At 44.3% G+C, this 24,677-nt stretch overlaps 1 protein-coding gene across 1 annotated transcript in view; it reads right to left on the minus strand.

The window, feature by feature from the left end:
- The window catches only part of PSD3 (pleckstrin and Sec7 domain containing 3), a gene marked incomplete at both ends in the record, with an annotated part of 105,495 nt that extends 82,699 nt beyond the window's left edge, over positions 1-22,796 (minus strand). Inside the window, 2 exons of the mRNA XM_084224757.1 lie at positions 10,303-10,411; positions 22,635-22,796. Of these exons, the coding sequence (XP_084080883.1) occupies positions 10,303-10,411; positions 22,635-22,655 (130 nt within the window). The remainder of the gene's footprint in view (positions 1-10,302; positions 10,412-22,634) is intronic.
- Between the last annotated feature and the right edge of the window lie 1,881 nt (positions 22,797-24,677).

A 24,677-nucleotide genomic window follows, 5' to 3' on the forward strand; every position in this document is an offset into this window, starting at 1 on the left:
CTTATTTCTTGTGGTGAATGCTAAATGCTCTGCTGCGCGTCCCCATCTGCCGCTGACAGCCACTGCTGGCTGTGGAAAGAAATCTTGAGCAAGTTTCTGATTTACTTCTCCTCCTGAGCTTCACAGTCTGGCAAGCCCACCAGACTCCAGAAGAGGTACACATACAGAGCACATACCTGCACATGCAGGCACAGAGAGGTGCCCAAAGGGAGAGAGAGTGCTTACATGTACTCCCCTCTGCCACACTGCAAGCTGTGTTTCATCTGAGCAAGAAAGTAGTGCTATCACAGTAGAAATGTAAAGCCTTTTCTGAAGTGAGATGTCAGCAGCCATCCTCTAGACAGACTGCTGCTGCTGCTGTCGCTGCTGTGTGCAAGCACAAGTCAGTGGGATTCTTGCCTTCATGCAGGAATATTTCCTGATTCTCTGTCTGATTGAAAAAACTTCCTATATGACATCAAAGCGGTGTTCTGTCGCCATTATGTTAGGTACCACCATGCACATGACTGCCAAGGTCTCTATTTCGTGAAGTAAACCAAGACCAATCCGCCACTCTCTCCCAAAATTGTAAAGCCTTTCCCTTTCCTCAGAGAGCTATTTCAGGTACAAGAGCTTAGGGGAGCTTGAGCTCTTTAAGGGAAACTCCTCCCTTATTCCCATCCACCACCACAGCATCATGTCTTGCTGCAGCTACTGGCATATCCTGTCTAACCCCATCCCCCAATATGACTGCATTACAAACAAGGATAGAAAGACAACAACAAAATTTAAGGACTGCACTGAAGATGCGCAGGGAAAAAAAATACCCACCACCAAACAAACAAAGAAAGGACACACACTTCCAGGTAACACAAATTTCTACTTTGCATTGAAGGTGGCTTCTTTCAACAAATGAAAAAAAAAGAAAGAAAAAGAAGAAAGAAATGGATAGGGAAAAAGCTAAAATAGAAAGGGGGTGAGTGACTAGAAAACTGAGACCGGGTAAATATAACCTAACAGCATTTGGCAGCCTTTCTGATGACTAGACGTTGAAAGAATTAATTACTTAAATCAGGCATAGATATGATATTTCATAGGTAAATAACCATTCCATGTCAAGCAAACTTGTCTACAGCATAATAAAAGGAAATTCTAGGAAGCAAAACACAAGTTAAAAGCATAGACAGACATTTTGTTTACAGGTACATTTTAAAAAAGAATGGTGTGAGTGTCTCTCTCTATACAGTATATATATATATATATATATTATATAGCTCGAGAAATTAGATATATTTGCTTGAACAGTCTCCTTACTCACAGAGGTTACTGTAGCTCCAGCAGTTACCCATTGGTCAAAGAAATAAAATGCAAAGATCATCAGTTTATCTATAGCGATACCAGCTAATTCAATTGCTGCTGTTCTAGTCAACTGGAATCAAAATAGTTTCAAATTTCCTGGCAGCTGCTGCCCTGCACTGCACACAATGATGTAAATGGATGCTTTCTGAGTATTATGAAACTGATGGGGGAACTGCAGTCTCATTCAGTCTATCGCAGGAGCTAAGGAGTCCACCTTGGCAGCTTGCAGGGGGAAAAAAAAATTTCCTCCAGCAAGGCTGCCTGACGGCATGCCAGGGATACGTCTGTGCTTAGCTGCCGTTTTTGTAACTGCGTCCGTAAGGGGAGAATCGGGCAGAATGGCGATGCTGAGAGTCATGTGCTGGTTTCGGAATGCAGGATGCTTTATGGCATTTCAGCATTAGTGAGCTGGAAGCATTCACTAAGCAGCCCAGTCATCCTGCATTTTATGTCTCTGCAGCTCCTTGCGCCGATCACAAGTAGCACGTGGGTGAGCTCGCATGCAGCATCATATCACTTATGCTTTCCTGGTATTCTTGCCACCATTTGTAAAAGGCAAATTAGGGCAAGTAAAAAACAATGTATGCATTAAGATGAGACAAATCTCTAGGTGACAGAGCTCAATGAACAAATCACAGGATTTACAGTATTGTATCACTACTGCAGCCTGCCAGAGAGGAGGGTTACACACATCTCCTTGTCCTGCATTGCATCATGTTACAACTTCTACAGTCACTATAACTATTCCAATTGATAAAGCAGCCTGCTACTGCTGAGATGAAGCAGCCGTCCCCTATAAAAGGGGAGGGCTGCTGCACAGCCTCTGGCAGCCTCGTGCAGCAGCTCTTTTTCCAAATGATGTCATTCTCCATGCTGCAATAGGTCCTGCCTGGCCAGAGTAGCCAAAGCCAGGGGATTAACATAATGCAAACATGGGGCTTTTGTAACTGGACTGCAAACATCCACACTGGACTGAGCGCAGGATTTTCTGCAGCTTGCAGACACTCCAGGCCTTTGGGCAGTTTGCTTGCTCCAAAAAGGAGAAGCAGAGCCAGGTCTTCATCCCGTCGAAAGTTACAGCAGCGTTATGTAAAAACAACAAGTTGGTGGAAATGGGGAAGCTGAGGGAAAGTGAGAGGCACAGGGAAGAGGCTGGGGAGAGTTGCCTAGAAATAAATCCTGGTGAAATGCTTCTGTGCCTTAGCAGGGAAGGTAAAAAGGAAAAGAGGTATGGCTGAGCCCTTGCAGAAAAATTGACCATCTTGGCTGAGATCCCTCACCCCAAAAAGAGACAACTAGAGGGACTCCCTGCTGTGGTCACTGGGAGGTTTGGCACAGAGCCCAACAGCACAAACTGGCTGTGTGTTCTTTGCAGCCCATACTTGAACAGCCAGACAGTGTGTGATAGCCAGTGGCTCAGGGTTACCCAGAAATTAAACTAATTTGTTGGGGGAAAAAAATAATCCCCTGCACACATGCAGGCGCAGTATGTTCCTCAGGAAATCGTACACCCACAGCTTCCTGCACATTGGGAAGAGATTCACAAAAAGATACTGCCCACCACTGCTCTTGTGTAGTTCCCTAAATTCTGGCAGTTTTGGGCTACCAGAGACAGACAAAACTTCAGTCTGCCACAGGACCACCATGCCCATGCTAGATAAATCTGTGATGAATCTCTCTGCTAGCCAGTGCTGGAGTCTGGCAGGATATGATGATGCTAAGTTGTCATTGGTTTGGAAAAGAGTGAGAAAAGCCACTAGGATAAGAACATAAATTCTGTGCATTTAGAAAGCAATGACCATTTAGAAAGCATGTAAAATATACAGGTCACTTTGTGTCTCTTTGAGAGTTTGTGTGGACTTTTTTACAACTGCACAAGTCCTAGCCCTATTCCTGATGGAAAGCTTTATGCAAGCAACACTGTGACTTAGCTGCATATTTTCCCCACAGATTTTAACTAATTCCCAGTGGTAAACAGGGTTTGAGACCACTTGCATAACCCCAACTGCACTGAATTAAGTGTCCTCCAAAGAGCCCTGTACCTTTCCCCTGGTTGCAAGAAGGATGGCACCTTGCTGCAGTCACTCACAGGCCTACAGCGAGCTCAAAACAGGACAAAGTCCAAAACTAACATGCAGCACGTGCTGAGAGGATTTAGTGTGAGGGATTATCCACTACAAATTGCTGTATGGGCCACAGATGGTCAGTGAGATAGCTCAGTCCCAAGAGTCATTACCCTGGAAAGCAAAATGGTAGAGTGGAACAGCTGCTAGCAAGAGCAGGAACAGGAGAGAAAATACAAAGGGAATATCTGGACTCCTTATCCTGACATAAAAGTGCAAGTGGGTCTTAGAATATTTAATGCCCTTTTCTTCTTTGCAGTTGCATACTCTGGAATTATATGGCTGTGAGAATCTCAAGTTTTCATTTAAGAATCTCAAGTTTTCATTTAATTTTATTATGTTTGGAGAAGTCTGAAACCCAAAATGTAAACAAAAGATCCAAAAAGAATCTGAAATTTTCTATTTTTCTGCTGCCGTGATTTAGAAAGGAAGTAGCTAACAGATTTTTTAAGTGTAGATACACACACAGTAATTAGCAAGAATTACTTTAAAAGCTCCATAAGAGACTTCACCTGAAGAAAAAACTTCTGAAGCAGTGACAACTCACAGCTGTTTTGACACTTTCAGCATCTACAATGACTTTACAGCCTCTCTAAATTCACTTATAATTAATGTTATATATTTAGAATACTGTATTTTCAATAATCCTCTCAAAACCCTTGGAAAGTTGCTTTGAGCAAGCAAAAAGGGCTTTAAAAATCCATCACTTGTAAGCACAGATCTCAGAAACTCTGGATTTCTGTAGATCCAGAAACCTGGCACACATGCAGAAAAGGATGTCCTTTACTACTTTTCAGGGTTTGGGACCAATTACCAATCTGACAGTAGTCTTGCTAGGCAGTTCTTAAAGCACCCTAGGAGATGGATCTCAAGTTATGTGCCCAGCTAAAACAAAAACAGGACACAGAGGGACACGTGCGTCTCCCAGGCTCCAAGTGTTTGTTGCTAAATGTGCTGTTGGACATTGCACAGTAACTTTTTAGCAGGCTCTCACAGCATTTGAGACTCCCTTCCTCCAGACGCTGGATAGAGTTAAATAAACAACACAGGGATCTACGACAGAAGGTACTTGTTAAAGCAGCGAACTGTGAACAGGAAAAATACATGCTGTACTCTGTGTTACACTCTTTCAGTCCAATACCAGGCCAGAATTGCACCTATCCATATAATTTTATTTAAATGCCTTCTCCGTGTGCATATCAGCAGCAAGTTAACATGCATCATTTCCTTCAGAAAGCTTCAGAAATGAAGCAAGGCTACAGCACAGTAGATGGTTTGCGTTGGTGTGCTGCAGATCTTGCCAGATGATGGGGCTGAGGCTGAGGAGGCCATAGTGACAGGTAAAAACACATCTGTGTCCCACTGTACCTGCCTATAACAAGTCAAGTCAGCTAGCTGAGCCTCTCCTGTTATGCCCACTGATCTAGATGCCCCATTTTCTCTCTGCTTGATGGAAGAGGATGACCTGACTGCCTCCAGGAAATTGTTGCTGAGCCCTGCCGAATTCAGCCTGTGCCATGTGTACTTAGAGCATCTGATGTGGCCAGACACTGACAGACTGCCAGCATCACCAGGTCCCCAAATATTTGTGTGCTCACATCAGCATGGCTCTCAGCGTCAGCCAAAAGAACACAGACAGGGAGACATCTACTGCCTTAACTCTGGCATTTCCTAACTTCTGAGTGCTTAATTCTGCACCTTTAAAAATCAATAAACAAACAGTACATGTTTTAATGATTATTTGTACTAAACTCTTGGCCTTCAAACAACTCTGTTGTTTAGAAAGTTGAGGATGTGGTAATCTCCTCCCTACAGCTGTAGGTTATGATAACTTGATCTATCCACTTTCAAGTGGAGGTCACAAGACATTCAATTTCCTCCTGTGGAGCAAGGGACTTAGGATAATGCCTTGTGCCCCCTTTAGTTTTCCTCCCCCTTGGACTGGAAACTCAGACATCTATCACATGACACCTGACAGTTCCAGAGCATGCCTCAACTTCTCCCAGCCCCAGGAAGCGGGACTAAGAAATTCAAGGGAGACAGCAAAATAGTTCCACCTCTCCACCTCTGCAGCCAAGATGCAGAGCACAATAGAACCTGTCCTTCTGCACCAGCACTTATTTTTCCATGGGCACGATTCTCATCTGACAGCACTGCTCTGCAGAGCATTCAAAATGACCTGCTTTACTCCATGTTGCAAAAGAGGAGCACTCAGCATGGCCAGTGAACATGCTGGTGAAAAAGAGGTAATCACTTCCTGTAGTGCAGAAACTCAACTGGAAAAGTGCCTTCTAATACAGTACCTCTGGAGACTTTAATTTTAAAAGTTAACCTTCTTTTTGCATCAAACATTGGGGATATTTATGAGAAAACTATTGATTACACACTATGATTTTAAAACTCCTGCAGGACTTCTGTATGTCAGAAAATGCAGTGGGACACTAGAAACAACAACAAGCTGATAAAGTCAAATACGCACAACATGATGATGGGATTTTAATTATGTGGGAGAGGGGTACCAGAGCTCTGAGCTTTCTGTATTCCAACCTTGTGTGTGCTCCTGATAAACACTGCAGGACATCTGATGTGCCAATCCTTCACCGCAATTAAGGAAAATTAATGTAAAAATCAGGCAGTCCTCCAACCCTCAGAAAATGCAGTTTTGCACCTCTTACGGAAAACAGAGCTGCAGAGGAAGATACCAGACCAGGCAGCCCAGACTTTCAGGATTGCCTGCAGATGGAAAGAGCAAGAGATGAAAGGGTGGTGCCTCAAAATGGAAAACAACAGGGTTGGAGCACTGGGCAAGATTACAGTCAGCAGTCTGGGCTATCATGAGAACAATGTAATGAGTGCCTGTGGTCTAAGGGCAGTTCCTGCAGTGAGGACCAGGAAGGTGCCACATCCATGCAATGTGAGGGCAATGCAGCAGAGCTGGACAAGCAAGGCAGAATGTATGTCAGTGATGCTCACTTTATACAAAGATACTGGGATAATTTTCTTAAAGGTGTTTAAATCAGAAGCATAAGAACTCTGAAAAGGCTTTACTTTTACAAAATGGCAGGCATTGCATCCTTCCTTTGCTCTTGAAAAAAGGTTCTAGACATTCTAAAGCAAAAGCAATCATTTCTTTGATTGCAGTTCAGGAACAGGTATGTTGCATGGGTCAAAGTATGTGTTTGATTTTCTTTCACGTGTCAGATCTGGCATTGTTTGACCCCTTGCAAAGGTGATTCAGTATACGTTGCCAGGAGAAAATAAGGCCTTTTTTTAGAATTTTTCTCTTGGCATTATTTTGGAGGGGTTTGTTACAGTTTTTGCTGGCTTGAGCTTGCTAAGCACACAGATGAGCACAAGAACTAGCATGAGACAATCGGTGGCAGTGTGTGTCTGGAACCATCTCTTTTGGCAGAAGCAAGATGTTAAATGAGCTCAGTTGCCTCATGACACCTCACTGAACACAAAACAGCAAGTGACAGGCTTTCCAAAAAGCTATTTGTTTCACCAGGAATTCAAAACCAGCAGCTTCTTCCAGCAGCTGTTGGGAAAGACCAGATTTGCATAGCAACACAGGCAGTATTTGTACAGGGCTTTTTGTGAAGAGATTAAACCTCTGGTACACAGGAGGGATGAAAGCTTTCTCCTCTCAGAAGCATCAGAGAAAAGACTATTTATTAATCTTAAGAAGCTATTTTCTTCCTAACAACAGTTTTGGATTTATTTTCTCATATAACAAGAATTATGGGGTATTTGGCCTTCATGTTTATTTAAGGAATTATTTTGTAGTATCCCCCACTTTTTTCCCCCAAGGAAGCACTTTTAAGACTAAAAAAAAAAATGCTCATGTGGACGTGACTTTTTCTTTTCTTTTTTGGTATTTAAATGTATTAATGGCAAAGTCATAAAAATCAGGCCTGTAGCATAGCCAAGCCTGAAGAAAAGTCTGCTCAATAGAGATCACTGTTTCCACGGCAGTTTCCAGAGAAGGAATGTATGTTTCCACATACAACAAGCGGCCTTTTATGCCAGTGAGTCTGAGAAGAGGCCTTATCCAAGCCAGCTAAATTCAGTTTCTAAAAAACATTTTCTTTTGCTGGAAGGCAGAAGGCTGGGGTTTCGCCAAGGAAGGTGGCCAGGCTGTGCAGGGCCACGTGGACAGCTGTGGTGCATCCTCCCCACTCCCCCAGTGGGAGGGGTCTGCAGGGAAACGCGTGGTCTTGAACCCTTCCACAACAGGAGGGTCCCGGGGGCTTGGACCTGATTCTGCTCCGAGTAATGCATCTAGGGCAGGAGGATGGGCCACGGACAAGAGAGGAGAGGACCCAGCCAAGAGGCATCATGCATTAAAGACAAGAGCAGATTAGGGCATCAGTGATCACAAATATCCCAGATAAAATCAGGCTGAAGACAACAAAGGACAATGTTTTATTAGTGACAGCTTTATTAGCATTTGAATATCGTTGATGAAACACCTCCTCTAAAGCCATCTAACTCCCCCCCCCCATTTTCTCATCTGAAAATGACCAGCAGCTTCAACCTGGAAGGTAAAAATCAGCCAGGAGCTTATTAACAAAAGCTGCCATCTCCCACGTGGGTAAACAGAAGTGTTTGCCACAGCCGCCCCCAATTATTGCTCTTTCTTTGTGAATTGGCTTCTCTGATGCAAGTGTTTTAGTACTCAGTCAAGACATAAATATCCTCAGCAGCATCAGCAGGGCTACAGTAACATGGCTGTGGCTGAAAGGGAAAGTATAAACCAGAAGGCAGAAGTAATTAAGCTGTTTAGCAGCTTACATGCTACATTCCGTTTCTAAGGCCAGCCATGCCATGGGTCAGCTGCTTTAGGTTAGGTAAATTAAAGTTCAGCCTAACTGCCCACAGTGACAAGCTGTTTTCTTGATCAAGTTTAAACACCAACATTTCTCATGGCCCTGTCACTCATTTGCCTAAAATATTTCATACTTTGACCCCTAAAAAGCATGTCTTCTTTCTTTTAAAGGAAACTTCAGAAAGTAGCATGTTTATTTGGATTTTTGGTGGTGTTCTCTCCCTTCCCATCTAACAGGGAGAAGAACAGAAAGACTTTCAAGCATAGCTGCTTCCCTCAAAAGCATATGTCATGACGTATTTGACATATGTCAAATCCAAAAAAACCATGATTTGATGTACAAAAGCCCTGAGTTTGTACTACTGTCCCCTCAGTCAACCCTGTCCTCATTCACCTCCAGTAAATAGCAGTTAAAAGCTGAAGAAAAAACTAGAGGGGGCAGAACCATTCTAGTTTACCCATGGCAGTCAACTTGTAAGAGGAGGAGGAGGAGGATGCATTTGTCTGTGACAGCATGAGGCCAGTCTGGGTAAGCACAATGTCACCCAGTTTTTTGGGTACAATTCACGAACGTTGCATGTTAACCACTGTTAAATATTCACAAACCATCCTGTCAGGGTCCCTTGAAATCACTCCCATTTTGCTAATTGTTAGCCCCTAATGGTAGTTTCTCATTAATAAAGGAACAGGAGGAGATCCAGAAACAAGGCAGGAAGCACAGGAAAAATACAGAGAATTAGGCATATCAGTCAATATATCTGGCTTACTCTTTGCTACCCTTTATTTTTGAGCTCAGTACTTAGCTTGAAATACCCGTCATATTTGATAATTGTTTTGGCTGGTAATAACAATAGATTCACTTGGATTTATTAGACACAGCATACTTTATTTAATACCAATCTCTGGATTTGTACCAATGCCTGCTGACAGTGCTCTCACACTGGGTCTTTCCAAGCAAGAAATGAGGTCATCATGATTCATGTAATAAACTGATACATGTTTTATGGCAATTTGGAAGAGTTTTTAAAATTCCTAAATGAGATCCTTTTGATTTGGGTTTTTTTGAGGGTTTTTTTTCTCTTTTTGTAAATTTGGATTTTTTTCCACTTTGCAACTAGTATTTCCCAGGTGGATGACCAAACTTCATAAAATCCAGGAAGAAACTCAAGTTCTGCTTTTTTATTCTTTATTATTATTAATATTTTTTTTTTCCTTACTGAAGTTGAGGCAAATACACAGTTTGTTTCTGAACAAAGTGCTGCCCTTTTCTGGCAAGAAGAGAGTCTTCTTTAATTAAGTGACATTCCAGAAAGTTTGCAATTAGAAAGGATCAAGGTACACAGAGAAAACAGCCTGAGGAAATGTTTTTTTAAAGAGGGCAGGGCTTGTTGATAATTTTGACAAGGCAAGAGGAATAGCTACAATAACTACATTTTCTTCCTTCTAAGCTTGGGCTCTTAAAAGGTAGAAAATGCCCTATTATTTACAGGAAGACAACAGGAATAAGACAGATCCTTAGGCATAACATTAGATATTATGGAAGCACCTAGACTTCTGGAATCACTGACTACAGAGGGCAGAGCAGTTCGGATACCACCTCAAGTATCTGAATTAAAATCTTACCTACCTCTACCTGAAGAAAGACCACAAAGTGCATTTCTGGAAGGATCTCCACGTTTCAGCATGTGCAATTGCAGAATTCGTGGCTGAACAACTCCACTGCAGAGAAGTGCAGGGACTCCCTCCACCAATGTGTCTTTAGCAGGTGAGTCCCTGCTGTCACATCATGGTGACCCACATGAGCCAGGAAGAAAGGCAGGGGTATAAGAGAGGGAACCACTGTCATTTTCTGTGGCCAAACCAGAAGGATCCTCTGGTCCGCTACTTGTGAAGGGCAGCATAGCACAGTGAGGGAGCCTCACGGGGTCATTAAAGGAGAAGCTTCTACAAAACTTTCCTGAGTGGCTCAAGAGATATTTTTTTTTTCACACAGTAGTAATAAATAGAACTTACCCATTCCTGAAGGCTTGTCTTCTTCCAAGCCAAATAAAAATGCATATTTGGCCTTGGCAACATTCTGGGCATGAGCTGATATGTCATTATCCCGCACAAGTGCTTCTGCCTAGAGTAAAAATAAACAAAGCTTATATACCTTTTAGTGAAAAAACAGCAGAAGGAACATGAAATCCCTTCAGGCAGCATTTTTAAAGGATTCATTTCATTGTGTCACCACGAAGATCATCCAGAGTAGACATGGGCCAACTCAGTGCACTTTTGAAGAGCTCACCCCTCTATCATTGAACAAAGAATTTCAGTATTAAGAAAAAAAAACCTAACAGAGATGTGAGAGCACGCAACCACTCTTTACACACCCTTTAGCCAGCTTACCCACTGGAAGTCCAGCAGCACTGGCCAACTATCTCAGTAATACTGGTTAGGGTTAAAAATATCAAGGGAATAGTATCAGAAATAGCAAATTTGAGTATGTATGTCATAAAACTGGAACCCATGGGAAAACCATAAATGGGGCAAGCTGTCTCTTTGAAAAGATAGTGGGGTAGAGAAAGTGAGGAGCAAGGACTACAACAAGGATGATCAAGAAGGGGAAGAAGGATAAGGCATGCAAACATGTACTTAGGAGTAGTGTCTAAGGGGCAGTACTGTTGGGCAGCCCATGCATGACCACCACTGTCTAGGTCAGGACAAGAGCCCAACTTGGTTTTACAACCATACCACACAAGTCAAACCTGCTTATCTGGCCAGGAGGCAGGGAGGGGACACAGGGTGGTGAGCCCAGTGAGCAGGGGAACACCTGGAGGGGTGAATGGACAGACGGACTGAGCAACCAGTTCTACCCAGGTCTGGTGCCCCCAGCACCTTCCCAGGGCTCCTTTCTTGTAAGAAACACTTCGATAGAGTAAAGGTCTGGTTTCTCAGAAGAGAGAAAGGCTACAGGACTAAGATCAAAACACTTTTCTGAACAGGTAGGGACAAAACAAATCTCTAAGATAAAGCACACACCAGCAATAAACTGTAGTGCAAAAACTATCTAGAGTCAGCATAAAGTTTCTTCCCAGCTGGGCAAGACAGAGCCCGTAATTCTTCTGTTTGAAGTGACAGATAAAATAAATCACTAACTGTGTAAATTCTTCAGTAAACTTTATATTCATATGAGGCAGTCAATTGCTGTGGCATAGCAAGCCATGGCATGGTTTACATTGGTGAAAGCATTAGCTTATGAAAACCCTCTTTAAAAAACAAAGTTAAATGGAACATTCTGCCCCCCAGGGCAACAATAACTTTTATGTATTTCTGTCCAATACCTCAGGATAAGCATGAGATACAAACAGAAATTCAAAGTAAAAGGGACACATAATTCACAGAAACATGAAGTCACAGCTCTTTAATCAGAGATGGATGGAATCACAAATCCATATATTCCTCCTAGGCCATCTGTCCAACAATTGTATTTTCTTCCAAGAGCATACTGACAAATAGTTACCTTGCCCTATGCCCTAGAATGGTTTTGCTCCAGGTTCCCCTGGCCTTTTACACCCATTTCTTCTCCTACCTTTCTGCACTGTGCCAGTTCTGCAAGATTTAGTACAACACCACTCTACCCAAAGTCAACAGCAGATCTTACACAGGGGTCTTGGACTAATTTATTTACCATTCACAAGACATTCATTAGTCCAACTGCCTGGCACTAGGGCTTCCCGTATGTTGATGCACGTGCTAACACCAGCCTACCCAATCCTTTGGTAAAGATGTGATGGAACAGATAGCGGGCTTACTATCCCAAAGATGACTATCACAAACATGACAAAATGACCTAGGAAGAAATCACCATGTCTGTTCTGGCTTTACAGGCCTGCATTCATTCACTGACAGGGAGGCAGGAAGGGCTAGAAAATAGCTGGAGCCAGAGCACACAGGAGAAGGCTCTTTGTCTGCAAAAGCTTAGACAGGAGTAGCTTACAGAGCCAGACAAAAATTCAGCCTACTCAGATGGCTGTGAAGGGATGGGATTGCTTATAACTAGCTGGTGCCAAATCCCAGTGACAGATAAATGAAATGGAAAATAAAATGAACAGAAGAGTCCGGTTCCTGAGCAGTAAGGAATTTCTGATCTATACCCCTCTGGGACACAGCTTCTCCATCCCTCAGCCTTGCTCTTTGAGATTTCACAGACATCTGCTGCACTGAGCATCCCTGCCAGCAAACACGTGTTCCAAGGATCTCTATTTGCCTGTACCTTACTGTAAAGCAAAGAAGAAAACTCCAGCTCACAGCACCCTCTGCATTATCCAGTAACAGTCACAAGTAAATTGTAAAATTAATGGGGTTTCAGTATATAGGCCATCATTTATCAGAGTTAAGTGCCTAAACAGAGGTTGCATGATCTTAGTCTTTGCATCTGAAAGGGGTAACTTGATTGTCAGAAGTGCTCAACTCTGTTGATGAAAATTACAGATATTGGCTTGTGTATGGGAACAGCTGTATTAAACATCTATTTAGGTTGTCAGAGCACTAAAAGGATGTATAAAGAAAGTCTATATCCAGACTTAAGGGTAAGTTTATCATATTTCATCCAAACAAGTATTAAAAAAGAATGCAGGAGCAGGAAAGAATGAGGATGCTGAGGTCAGAGCTAGTTTTTACGACTATTGCTTTACCAATGTCCAAATCAAGAGACAACATGTGTTCTCCTTTCCTTCTTTCGATCTACCACTCACCCAAGCTTTGCAGGAGTCAAAACGCCCCAAAACAAGGAGCCCAGAAATGGGATGGACAAACATTCATGGTGCTTTCAAGCTGCATTAGCAAAGATTAAATATGAGCAAGATTGAAAGGGATATAAAACTCCTGCTTAAGCCTTCTCTCTCAGCTGAAGGGCAAAGAAATCTGCATCCAGGTCAGCCATTTCATAATTGCTCCCCTCAGAGGGCTTTGAAGCATCTCATCTTTGAAGCATCTCATCTACCACCTTTGAAGCATCTCATCTTTGTCACTACTGAAGAGGGTGATGCTTAAGAGCACCAATCCCCTTAAATCAGCCCAGCTGTACATACATTTCTCATGAGCCATATACATATTATTTTTCAGTCCAGTGATGCTCTGGACAGAGAGGCAGCGAGCTCCTACCCATTGGTGCATCACTGTTGCAGTGCTTTCTGCCTGTTTGAACATGTTTGATCAAGCCTACTTCTCCAGGTCATAGCTCTTGGTCAGGAGTTAGGAAGGCTGCATTTGCCTCTCAGTGAATTTTAGATGACATTTACGAGGCTGCATTAGTTTGCACTTAGCAGTCCTCACCCCTCAGACCTTCTGCCAACACACTGGACCAGTTTCTGTTGACCTCACACAAGGCATTGACATGGGTCAACAGAGATCCCACCTTGCTGGTCTTCTGTTTCATGCTTAGGGAGCAGAGAGATTCTTTAGGATAAGCCTGTGGTGCTTGTGGTGGTTTCAGGCCAGCATAGGAATGAAGCTGCTGAATCTGTGTCTCAGCACTGAACTGAACAGCAGCAGGATGCTAAGACCAGAGGGTTCCTGCTTCTCCAGCAGGAGCTGTCAAGGACAGATAAGTCAGTCCAGCAAGAAGCACATACACTGCCTCTGCTCTGCTGTCTGGATGTGCAAATGGAGCAGCAGGTTAGTATCTGCAAGGAGAAACTGTTCCCACAAATCACCCTTGAGAAGTGTCTTTAACTCCTGATGAGAGCTGGTTGTTGCCTTTCCTGAAGCTCAGTTTCACTCTCTGGATGAATTTCATTTCAACTCGTAAGCTCCCTTCAAACTGCCCTCCAAAACTCCCAGTGGTTTCTAGATAGGTATAGTGAGTCATAAAAAGCTGAAGAAAATGCTTCTCCTTTCTCCACAGAAGAAAAGCACCAAAGCATCCTCTTTTGACTTTCACTGAGGTTTTGGTTGGGACCTTTCTTTTGGGACCAACTGGTTTTGTCTTGGGGCCTTTTTTATCATATTGACTTGCTGTGAACATTTCCTCCTAACTTGTTTCAAGCCAAGACACATACATACATGTCAGAAATCTTTAACTGAAGAATATCAAACTCTTGCTATCTCACCACCATTTTCAGCTGACCTGATAGGAGAGCTGGGCTTTGTCTCAGTGGAAGGGGATAACACTGTCCACAACTCTGCAATAAGCAGTGGGTCAGTCTGAGCACAAAGAACCAGTGTGAACCCGTGCCTCCTGAAGCATTCACACTTAAGGTCATATATTTTCTTTGAAAATGTCTAATAAGGAGGAAGTATTCAAAGAAGCAGATAATTAAATGGCAACTTCCAGTCTGGAATTTTTCAGACTCCCTGAGAGGACAGACAGATGCTGTTTAAGACAGACTCACTCCTTGCAGAAGACCTGGGAAAAGAGTGCATAAGAAAAAGCAGAACAGGGTGAGTGCTCAAGCATGAGTCTTCAGGGGGCAAGAGTCAGCCAAAATTCTGGACAGCAAGAGACCACTCATCCTAAGGGGAAACATCAGCAGGATGGGACCTAAGGACTATCAATGAAGAACTGTTAGCTGGGACACAGAGGTGAAAGCATCCTCAGGCGTGTCTCCACAGCTGAGCCATATCATGACAAAGCCAGTTTTACATGCTTTCACATGTGCACAGCTCTGCTTCCCAGAGCTTCCTGCCTTCCCCCTCAGCCATACCACCACTGGATGTCAGCTCCCTGACAACAGGCAACAGCCCCCACACTGGAGTGACTTTTGGAGGTTTCATTGAGGCTACTGGGGAAATACTGCAGTATTGCAAGAAAGCAGAAAAAAGCCTTGAAGAATGCCTGTAAATCAGAGTCTACTATGGAGAGCTTCACAGACACACCTGGGCCATTTCTAATCCCAGGCTGTGCTTGGTCCATTCTCATTGCTTCACCAACATCTCTAGCAGCACAAAACTCAATTGCTTGTCAGCAGCGTATCAAATACCCCGATACAGTGAGTTTATGTTCTCAGCAGGAATGACAGACAGAAGGTTCCCACAGATGTTAAAACCTTCTCCAGCAAGTTGCAATGTCATGGGCAAGTCTTTACAGAATCCTGCATTGAGAGCTCTGCCTTTCCTGTCACATCATCCCTGAGTGGCCAAGAGCTCAGCAAGCTTCACTGTTTTTGATAGGTCATAGCAATTGATCTGAAAAGACTAGGCCCGTCAAGCTTGTCTTAAATCGCTTTCCTAAGTAACAGGATTAAATGCAGAAAGCTGGCATTAAAATAAACTTGCCAACTGGTAAAACCTAGTGTACCAACATCACAGGAAGAGTGTGGGCGCTCACAGTAAGACCACTGGGTAGGCAATGGTTGTAGTGTTTATTTCCATGTGACCTCATAAACCAGAGCTGTGTTTTCCTTATACCTCCCCACACTAATACACGTTCACAATTCTTGAATTAAAGCATTGGTAAAGTAATTAAAATCCAAAAGAACAGGAGCTTTGCATGGCTTAATCTCAGCTGGAGCTGCTAAAACTTAATGCTAGCCAAGGTTTTGAGTAAGAAGAAATCTATGCCTGGGTTTTAAACTAATTCCTAACTATAAGGAGTTGCAGGGAGATGTATAGAAAGACAGAAGGTGGGGAGGAAAGAATGGCCTTGTGTAAGAGCACTGCATATAGCTGTTTTCCAGCAGAGAAGTCAGGATTTTAGAGAGGGACACATAAGACTTTTCAACTACAAGGCAATTGAGAGATATGGCAGAGGTGCTTGCAGTGATAAGGGGTCTGAAAAAAGCAAAGAACAATCAGTAATTCAGCCCCATTATTTTTTTAAAATGTAACAGCCAGAAGACAACAGAAGAAGGTACTGGGAGTCAGCACCACACCACAAAGGACATGGTTCCTGGTACAGTGTGTAGTCAAAACCACAAACCACCTTGCAAAGCAATCTCACAGAAACCAAAATACTGAGGTACCTAACTAGGAGGGTGAACAAGCTCAAGGCATACAAATCCCTAACATTATAGAAATCACATCCTTCTCATGAATCTCTAAGCTGACCTCTTCCTGGGCATCTGCTGACCTCCATGACCACATACATGCTCCTGGGCTAAAGCAGCCGTGAATCCAAACCAGGGCAGAGAGTCCCTATTACCTGCTCACAAGGCTTTGGATGGCCCTGGACTGGAGAGACCTCACCCTTGGTACCATCCAGCCAGCTCCTCCTGAGTCCTCACCACAACACACTCCACAGCTTACCCCAGGGATTCACCAAAAGGCACCAGGGCACTGCAGGCTTCCTATGCCGTAATTCCCAGCACTACAGGGTTTGTTTACTATGAGCAGCCTCACAGGAAGCAGTCAGGCTGGAGAGAGCAAAACTGAAAGGGTGCAGATACTATCAAAGCTGCTCTCCCTGCACAAAGGAAGACTTCACAGAAGTTCAGTCTCAAAAGAGAAGCTCAGTTCAGAAATGAAGCAAAAGACTTTCTGCTTAGGAAAAAACTTGGGAACAGCGACAAAAAAGCCTCAAATTAATGCCTTAGCAACAGTACCATGCAGGTAAAATTTTTTTCCAGTCTGCTCACCTTGTTTTGGACCTGCACTTGAGTTTTTCTCCCCTTAAAAAAAATGTTTGCTTTGTTGTTTGGCTGAAGTTGTTAGGAAGCAGTCAGCTGTTATATAGAATTAAATGCTTTCTATTATGCAAAGGCTGACGCTGTCTGAGCTGCAACTGCATGGCTGTGAAGAGCACATTAATTCAAAGTCTGTATAATTACACTTTACCATTAAAGGTCACTCAGCATTTTGTATTTGTCAAGTCAGTGATTTTTGATGCATGCTGTATGGACCTTTGGGTATCTACGCATTATTTCTAAGGTATGTGCAAGAATCAAAACAAGTCCTCTGAGAAGAAGACTTTAGCTCACTGCCCAAACCACTGTGTTCTTAGACATAATAGACAAAAATGAAGAAAAACACCCAAAACTTTTATAAAGCCACAGTGCAAGTATATTCCTGAGTTATGTCAAAGAGCATTAGGGTGGGGTGTGATTTAAGAAAAACTGTGCAAAGACAGCATCTTATATTCAGAGAATTCAGTGATGCATGCGTTAGACATCTTGCATTTACTGTTTTTGTTCAATCTGTTCCAGTATATTTAGCAAACTGACAGACTGCTTCACTTCAGCAGGTAGTGTGCTTCCATCATCTTCAATCATCTCAGATGGCAGGACAGTGTTTAGACAGGCTACAGGTCTAGTCCACATGGATTTCTCCTCCATGGAAGCTAAAATCTGAGTATACCTAAATGCCTCATGAGCCTATCAGAAGTTAGTTCTGTTTCTCTTTAAGCAACTAAATCCTTTCCAAAACCCTAGTCAACATCTGCTGTTCCTTGAAACTTTACAGACAGCATCCTTTGCCATGTGCTGTACATTCTTTATGTCCAGTTAAATATATACTGCTTTTATGAATGGAGGGGCAGGGTACTGGGAAAGCTCATCTTCATTTTTCAAATCAATGTTATAAACATAGTTTAAGGGAGTGTCCCCACGTGATTAAAATATTCCACTTGAGTGAATGGTTAAAAAAAAACAAAAAAAACCCCCAAAAAACAAAACAAGAAACAAAAAACCACCCCACACCCAGCCATCAGACCTCTCCACACTGGAAGAATTAACATTTGCAAAAGTGTAAAAACTGCATTTTCTCTGTGGCAAGCACAAACGGTAGAACTAACAACACACTAACAGAGTGTGCAAAAAGGGGTATGTATCTTAGACACAGCTTACTGATTCTGCATGATTATTTCATATCATATATTAAAAATAATTTTACAGCTTTCCCCTCAGCAGTTTTTTCTGAGCCTTACCTAGATTTAAGAGAAGGTGTTTGGAACAGAAATTTGACAGAAGTTTGATCTGAGCCATCTTATCTTTGGCACAATTAAGGCAGAAGTGAGAAAACACATTAACAAATCTCTCCTGAGGTGCAGGCACTGGGGGACTGAAAATATTGTTTCAAGACCGAATGCTAGCTAAGAAAGTGCACCTTAAGGACTGCCAACATTGTTGGGCAGCTATGGCTCTGCAAGTGGTCAGGAGCCAACAGGCAGTTCCAGCTGTGGCAAGAAAGCAGAAGACTTCAAAGATGTTACATCCCCCACAAGCAGCACAACACAGGCCAGCTGGCACTCGTGTCCCACTGGTGAGGAAGTTAATACCGCTTCTTTTTTCCTCCTTAAGTCACAGCAAGTCCACAGACAAGACGGCTGACAACAATCAGAACTTGCTGGTACTAGAATTTGTTCCCTCTTGAGAACAGGGCTTCCCTGGGAAGCATTCTTCTGTTAGCACTGTCATGCAGACATATCCCAGGCCTAAGTGCATCTTGCCATCACACTTGGCTTTCATTCAGCCTGGGAGATGCAGTTATTACTCAAATGACACTTCCTATTTGAAAACTGTTGTAAAAAAATTAGTACACTTTAAACCACCTCTTCCACTGAGTCATTTCACTCCGAGAAGAGAAAGCAAGCCCCATTCATGGCTTCTGCAAAAAGGGAGGCTTGTGTTATGTAATCTGTGCCATTAAGTTGTTTTCTTACTTCTCCCAAACTACTGCATCACAGTTTCAAGACAAGGGCCTCCTTTCAGTCTTAGAATCATAAAATACGCTGACTTGGAAGGGACCCATCATGATCATCAAGTCCCAACTCCTGGTCCTGTGCAAGACAGTCCTTTCACCAGGCAACAAAAAGTTGCTGTGGCTATGATGTGATGTTCTCGGCAAGCATGGCAGTGACCACTGTGTTTCTGCCCTGACAGGCCATCTTCAGAAGCCAGCTCCAGCCTGGTTTCCTTTGGCTTAGCTCAGAAGTTGCAACACTGAAAATCTTCTGTGCAGTTAGCAAAGGCAGCCACACACTTCCCACAGCCATCACTGGTGGCTGAGGTATTCAGTGGAAGTGGAAATGCAGTGCTCACACTCTGATGGACAGCTTGATCCCTGATGGACAGCCTGATCCAGTGTCCAAACAGGTTTTTTTACTTACAGCATCCAGGAAGTACAGTCAATTCAGAAACCATTCAAGCTTCAAGGGCTAGATAATACTGGAACTCCTCTGACTCCTGATTCAACCCTGTAGCAACCAAGCCTGCACCCAGAGGGCTAGCTCTCACCCCACCCTGCTTTTAAGCACCATCCGCAACCTGCCTTGCTCATCTCTGTAATGAAGAGAATAAATGTTTGGATGCATTAGCATCACAGGAGTCTGTGGTCTCGAACAGAAGCTGGCAAAACAGCAAGAAACATCTCAGAGCAAGGAGGAGCTGCACTTAGAGAGAGTAACTGGAAACATACTGCAGAAGGATACTTCAAACAGCGCCATTCCTGAGAGGCACTTACATCCAGAATGAAAGTATGAGGCAGACACTTTGAGCTGGTCTCAAACAGCTTTTTCACCTAACAGAAGAAAATTATTTCTAACGCACACACCCCCACCCCCCCCCCGCCCCCCAAATTCGCATCACTACAAACAGGAAAATAAGGACTGGAAATAGTCTTTGTGATCATGGGGTTTGATGGGCATCAATCCATTTAGGAAGATATTCAGAAGTTTAGGACACAAGTTGCACAAGACCTAAATTAGTTTATCTGCAGACACACTTTGTTGTATGGTGAATGCCCAGAGAAGCTCCCTAGCACACATCCTCCATCTCAGCCAAACTTCCAGAGAGAAGGAGACACATGCAATTTTACAATCCACTAGGATGCAATGAACCACCCAGGTCACAGAGCAGGTCTTGGTGGCAGATCGAGAAATCAGATCGAAAAGTGGCAGATCGAGAAATCCCTGTTCCACCAGAAGCCAGCCTTCCATCAGAGACCATTTGCAAGGAAATGTCCTTTCCAGGGCAGTGGGTGGCATGCATCCCTGCTGAGCCCAGGAACATTACTCCCACCTTTGCTGGGTGAGCTCAGCAAGACTCTCACCAAACAACTCTAACAGTGGCTGCACCCTGGGCATCCTCAGCACTCACAATGCAGAGCTGATCTGGAGCAGGATACTCTGACAGCCCCAGTCTTTTAGTTCTGGCAGCAGTTCACAGGTTTGTCCAGCCTCAGCTGAAGAACAGCAGCTTGGCAGATGGCTCCCTCGTACCCTGGAGACCTACCCACCTAATACTATGGAGACTATACCCCGTCCCTCTCTTTCTTGGGCTCCCTTCACTAGGCCACTACATTGTGCTACCTCTAAATTACATTTAAATCAGCACCAGCAGTACCCCCAGCCTCTTGCTCTCTCTCAAGACCCTTGCAAGCAAAGAGAAACACAAGCCTCCGAGAAACACATGCCTGAGAAAAATCACTCCAGTCCTCAGGTCTGCTAGCCTGTCTAACCATGAAGCAGGGATGGTTTCAAGCAATCAGCTACTGTGCAAGCACAAAGGCAGTTTATCCACCATGGCCCAGGCACCCTTACTTAGTGCTTGTGTTGGTGGCCTTGTGTGGTGTAGAAGTTGTGCTATCTAAATGATGAATCTTCCAGCACTTGTCTCAGAACACACTCATGGAGATAAGTGCCCACAGAGATGCTCCATGGCACTCTTGCAGAGAGTCTGCCTCTCAGCCCACAAGAATCAAACCCAAAACCATGTCTTATATCAAAGCTGCAAAATCAATTGCCAGTTTCCTGGTATGACAGGCAAGAATAGAAAGGACTGTGTTGGTGTGGAGGCAGGGGGGGGAAGTACTCTCAACAACATCCATGTCCTTCAGCTATGCACCTTGACAACAGTAAAGAAGGATTTGCTGGGGAAAAAAAGTCACTAGTATGTTCATTAAGATCCTCACTCTTTTCCTCTCTCTTTCCTTCTCACTTTGATGGCACAGAGATCAAACTGAAAAATGGAAATAGTAAATCAAACAACCCACTTAAGTACAAATAGCTCAAGAGAACCACTTTCACACAGAACAGTTACGCAAAAATTTTCTATGTGGATTAAGAAGTCCTAGTTGTTTTGTTCCAAAACTTGTTTCAAGTTTTGAAAACAGCAGCATGTAAGTTTCCTGGACTTTCTTTTTTATCATCACCACTACCACAAACGATGTTCTCACATCCCCCAATGAACCAAGGCTCTAACTGAATGGGATGATTTGAACAGAGTCTCATATATTATTAACTTCACCTCTCTCCCATCAAAAGTATGCCCCAAAACTAACCCCCTGTCTGTGTAAACCAACAGAGCTAGGACAGATTCACTGAGCAATAAACTAGTAACATCTGCTGAAACACATCAACTAAGGCTATGACTGATGAAAAAGCATTTGGAGTAGAAAGAGGCTTCTTTCTACTAGCTAAACCAGAAAGGCTTGGATGACTCTCAGCACTCTATTACAATTGCTTCAAAGATTGGGTGTGCAACCTCCAGTTTTATTACAAATACTGCATTTGACATTCTGTGTTAATGGCCCTATGCACAGACAGAATTAAAGTGTGACTGAAGCTGCAAAACTAAGAGTGCTTGCAGTTGCCTATTACACATCCAAAGCACTTCAATTACATATACGTGTAGCTTTGCCTGACAATATACTAACTGGACCCTGTGGCAGACAGGTAATTGATGTTTATAGCACGGAAATACTCACCTATATGGGAGTGAGCAACTTCAGTGGGTTTGTGTGAAGTTCAAACTCATTTCAAATATATGTTTATATTCCCATTGAGAAGTGTAGCTCCAGTTCCCAGGAGCAAGGATGAAGATAACACTTCAACTGCACAGGAGCATGCCTGGGTAGTTTAATATTCTACAGTTTTCCACTTTTGGTGAAATAATCTCAACCCCACTCATGCCCTGAAAGTGCAATGTTACTACTCAGCCAAACGCTTTTCTAACAACGTCTTGTTTAATTCAAGAATTTGGCTATATTAAGAGAGCTTGTCAGCGCAGCAACAGTGCTGATGTGTTAGACAGACAAGTTACTTGGAGACACGAGCAAAACGAACTGCACGATGTGCAGGCTCGGAGTCCCAGCCCTGAGTGCAGCTTCTCTGCCGCAGCTGGTGTCTCTCGGGATCTAGCAGTTACGAGTACAGAAGTGGGCTCCAACATTTTTTCTCTTAGGGCACTGTGGAAAGGACTTAAAAAAAAAAAAAAAAAGAAAGAAATTGAGCGGGGAAAATGAAAACAATAAAAGGAAAGAGGAAAAGGGATAAGGGAAGAAGGAAGAAAGAAAAGAGAAAGGGTAACAAAAAGAAAACAGAAAAAAGAAAAAAGAGGCGGGGGGAAAGAAAAAGTGCAAAAGTAAATGGGGAAAAGTGCCTCCGGCTGAGCGCAACCCCCGCACCCGCACGGGCATACGCCGCCCCTTACCGCACCGCCGGCTCCCTCCATCTCCCATCGCCGGTCGCGGTGGATCGCAGCCGCCCTCCCGCCGGGCCGCGCCGAGCCCAGTCGCACCGAGCCGGGCTGTGCCGTGCCGTGCCGTGCCGTGGTGTCCCCCGGCCCGCAGCGGAGCCGGGCAGCGCGGCGGCCCCGGCGCGCTGGGCGCGGAGCGGCGCGGGCCGGGCGGCGGGGCCGGGCCCGGCGGGGCGGGGCGGGGCGGCCCGGGAAGGGAGGGCAGGGGAGACGGGGGTGGGGGTGGGCACGATGAAGGGGAGGGCAGGGCAGGGGGGGGAGCGGAGTGCACCACGTGCTCCTTGAAAAGATTTTAAATAAATAAATAAATAAATGCGAATTATTTCAGGATTAGCAAAGCAATAGAGTGAAAAGCACAACCTAGACCGCGTGCCCGCAGCAGCGGCGCTGGCCAAGAACACGACCAAAGCCCGTGGGGGCTGGGACATGTCGTACTCTGCTCTTAAATCCCCTCAGTGCGGCTCGCAGTTGCTGGGAGAGGAAAGGAAAAAAAAAAAAAAGAAAGAAAGAAAGAAGAAAAAAAAAAGCGGAAGCCTTTTTCAGCCCTGGGGCTTTCCCTCGCAGTTCGCCTTCAAAAAGCAGAAGAGCGCAGATGTCTTTGGAGTAACCCCATGTGAACACTCGAAACTGATTTTCCACTTTTGTTTTTTTCACAGTTCGCTGGAAGCTCTCTTGCATCGTCAGGTTTTAGAGCACTCAGCCACATCATTAGAATTTCTGTAACTAGGAACTCTGAGCCTTGTTCTTTTAAATAAAAGAGGGGTTTCCCTATCAAAATCTGTGCTTTATAGAATACTCCCAGATCTCATTAGCCCAGTTAGAGGAGTGAACTGCAGACTTAGCTGGCAGACTACGTAAAGGAGGATGTCAGTTTCTCTAAGTTCAGTATATCTGTGTTTTGTTCAGCAGCAGAAAACTGAAACTTCTGAAAAGTTATTTGGTTTTAACCAATCAAGGTTGACGATTTGCTTTCTGGAACAATCTCTGAGACCAGGAATCACTGAACACTTTGTATGTTTGCTTCGTTCTGAGCATGGGTAAAAAAACCCCATGTGTTAAGTGGTAGGCAAGGTTGTTCTCTAATGCTGTGCTCTTCTGAAAGGCTTTGGACAGTGCTGGTGGTAGAAGTGCATCACCATGAAGTCACTGACATAAGCGTACCACACCCAGCCAGAGGAGCACCTCTGTGGCTCCGGAGAGCCCTGCCTTGCTCCCCACTGCCCTCACAGCTCAGTGCCAGAGCCACCCTTCCTGCCAGCACTGGGCAATCTCAGCCTTTCTTCAAGCCCATGGGGGAAAAAATCCATTTCCAACAGGATAAGTATGTGTCCAGGCATAACGCTTGAAGCACCTTGGCCTAAAGCTTTCCCTGTTTGGCAATAAGACAGGGGCAGCAGCACCATCTCCGGCCTCTTCCAGCTTGTCTGGGGGCTCCATCCAGCAGCACCTCCGCACGCTCTTCCCAACAGGGCTGTGGCAATGCAGAGTTCGCACTGCTTCTCCTCAACTGAACCCACGATTTCTCAGCACTTCCAGCTCCGTGTTTACCCAAACAGCACTGCCCCTGCCTTACACCCACGTCACCTGGCAGCAGAGTGCACTGCCTCTGTCATCTGGCTGCCAGTGGTGTACACTGTATTTCAGAAGGCATTCTGCTCTTTCCCTACAACTTCCCCTCTCCCCATCCCAAACCTCTCACCTGCTCCCCAGCACCACAGGCTGTCTTTAACTATCCATCCCAGGAGCAGCACAAGACTTGCTCCCTACCCGCTCAGCAGCACTCCAATGCAGTCGTTTCTTTCCTCTGGGAACAGATGGGTGAAAACCTGTCTTTCCATCCCCTGAAACAGCTTACAAGGGTCCCAAAGAGGTCCCTATGATGCAGCTCCTCTGTGCCCATCCTCTGTGGCTGAATTGTGCTTACAGGGCTGGGCGATGTGCTGATGGGCTTCACCCCTCTCCCCCAGCCACAGCTGTTGTGACAAACATGTTTTGGCC

This window comes from Fringilla coelebs, assembly GCF_963513975.1.
Source record: "Fringilla coelebs genome assembly, chromosome: Z".
NCBI lineage: Eukaryota > Metazoa > Chordata > Aves > Passeriformes > Fringillidae > Fringilla > Fringilla coelebs.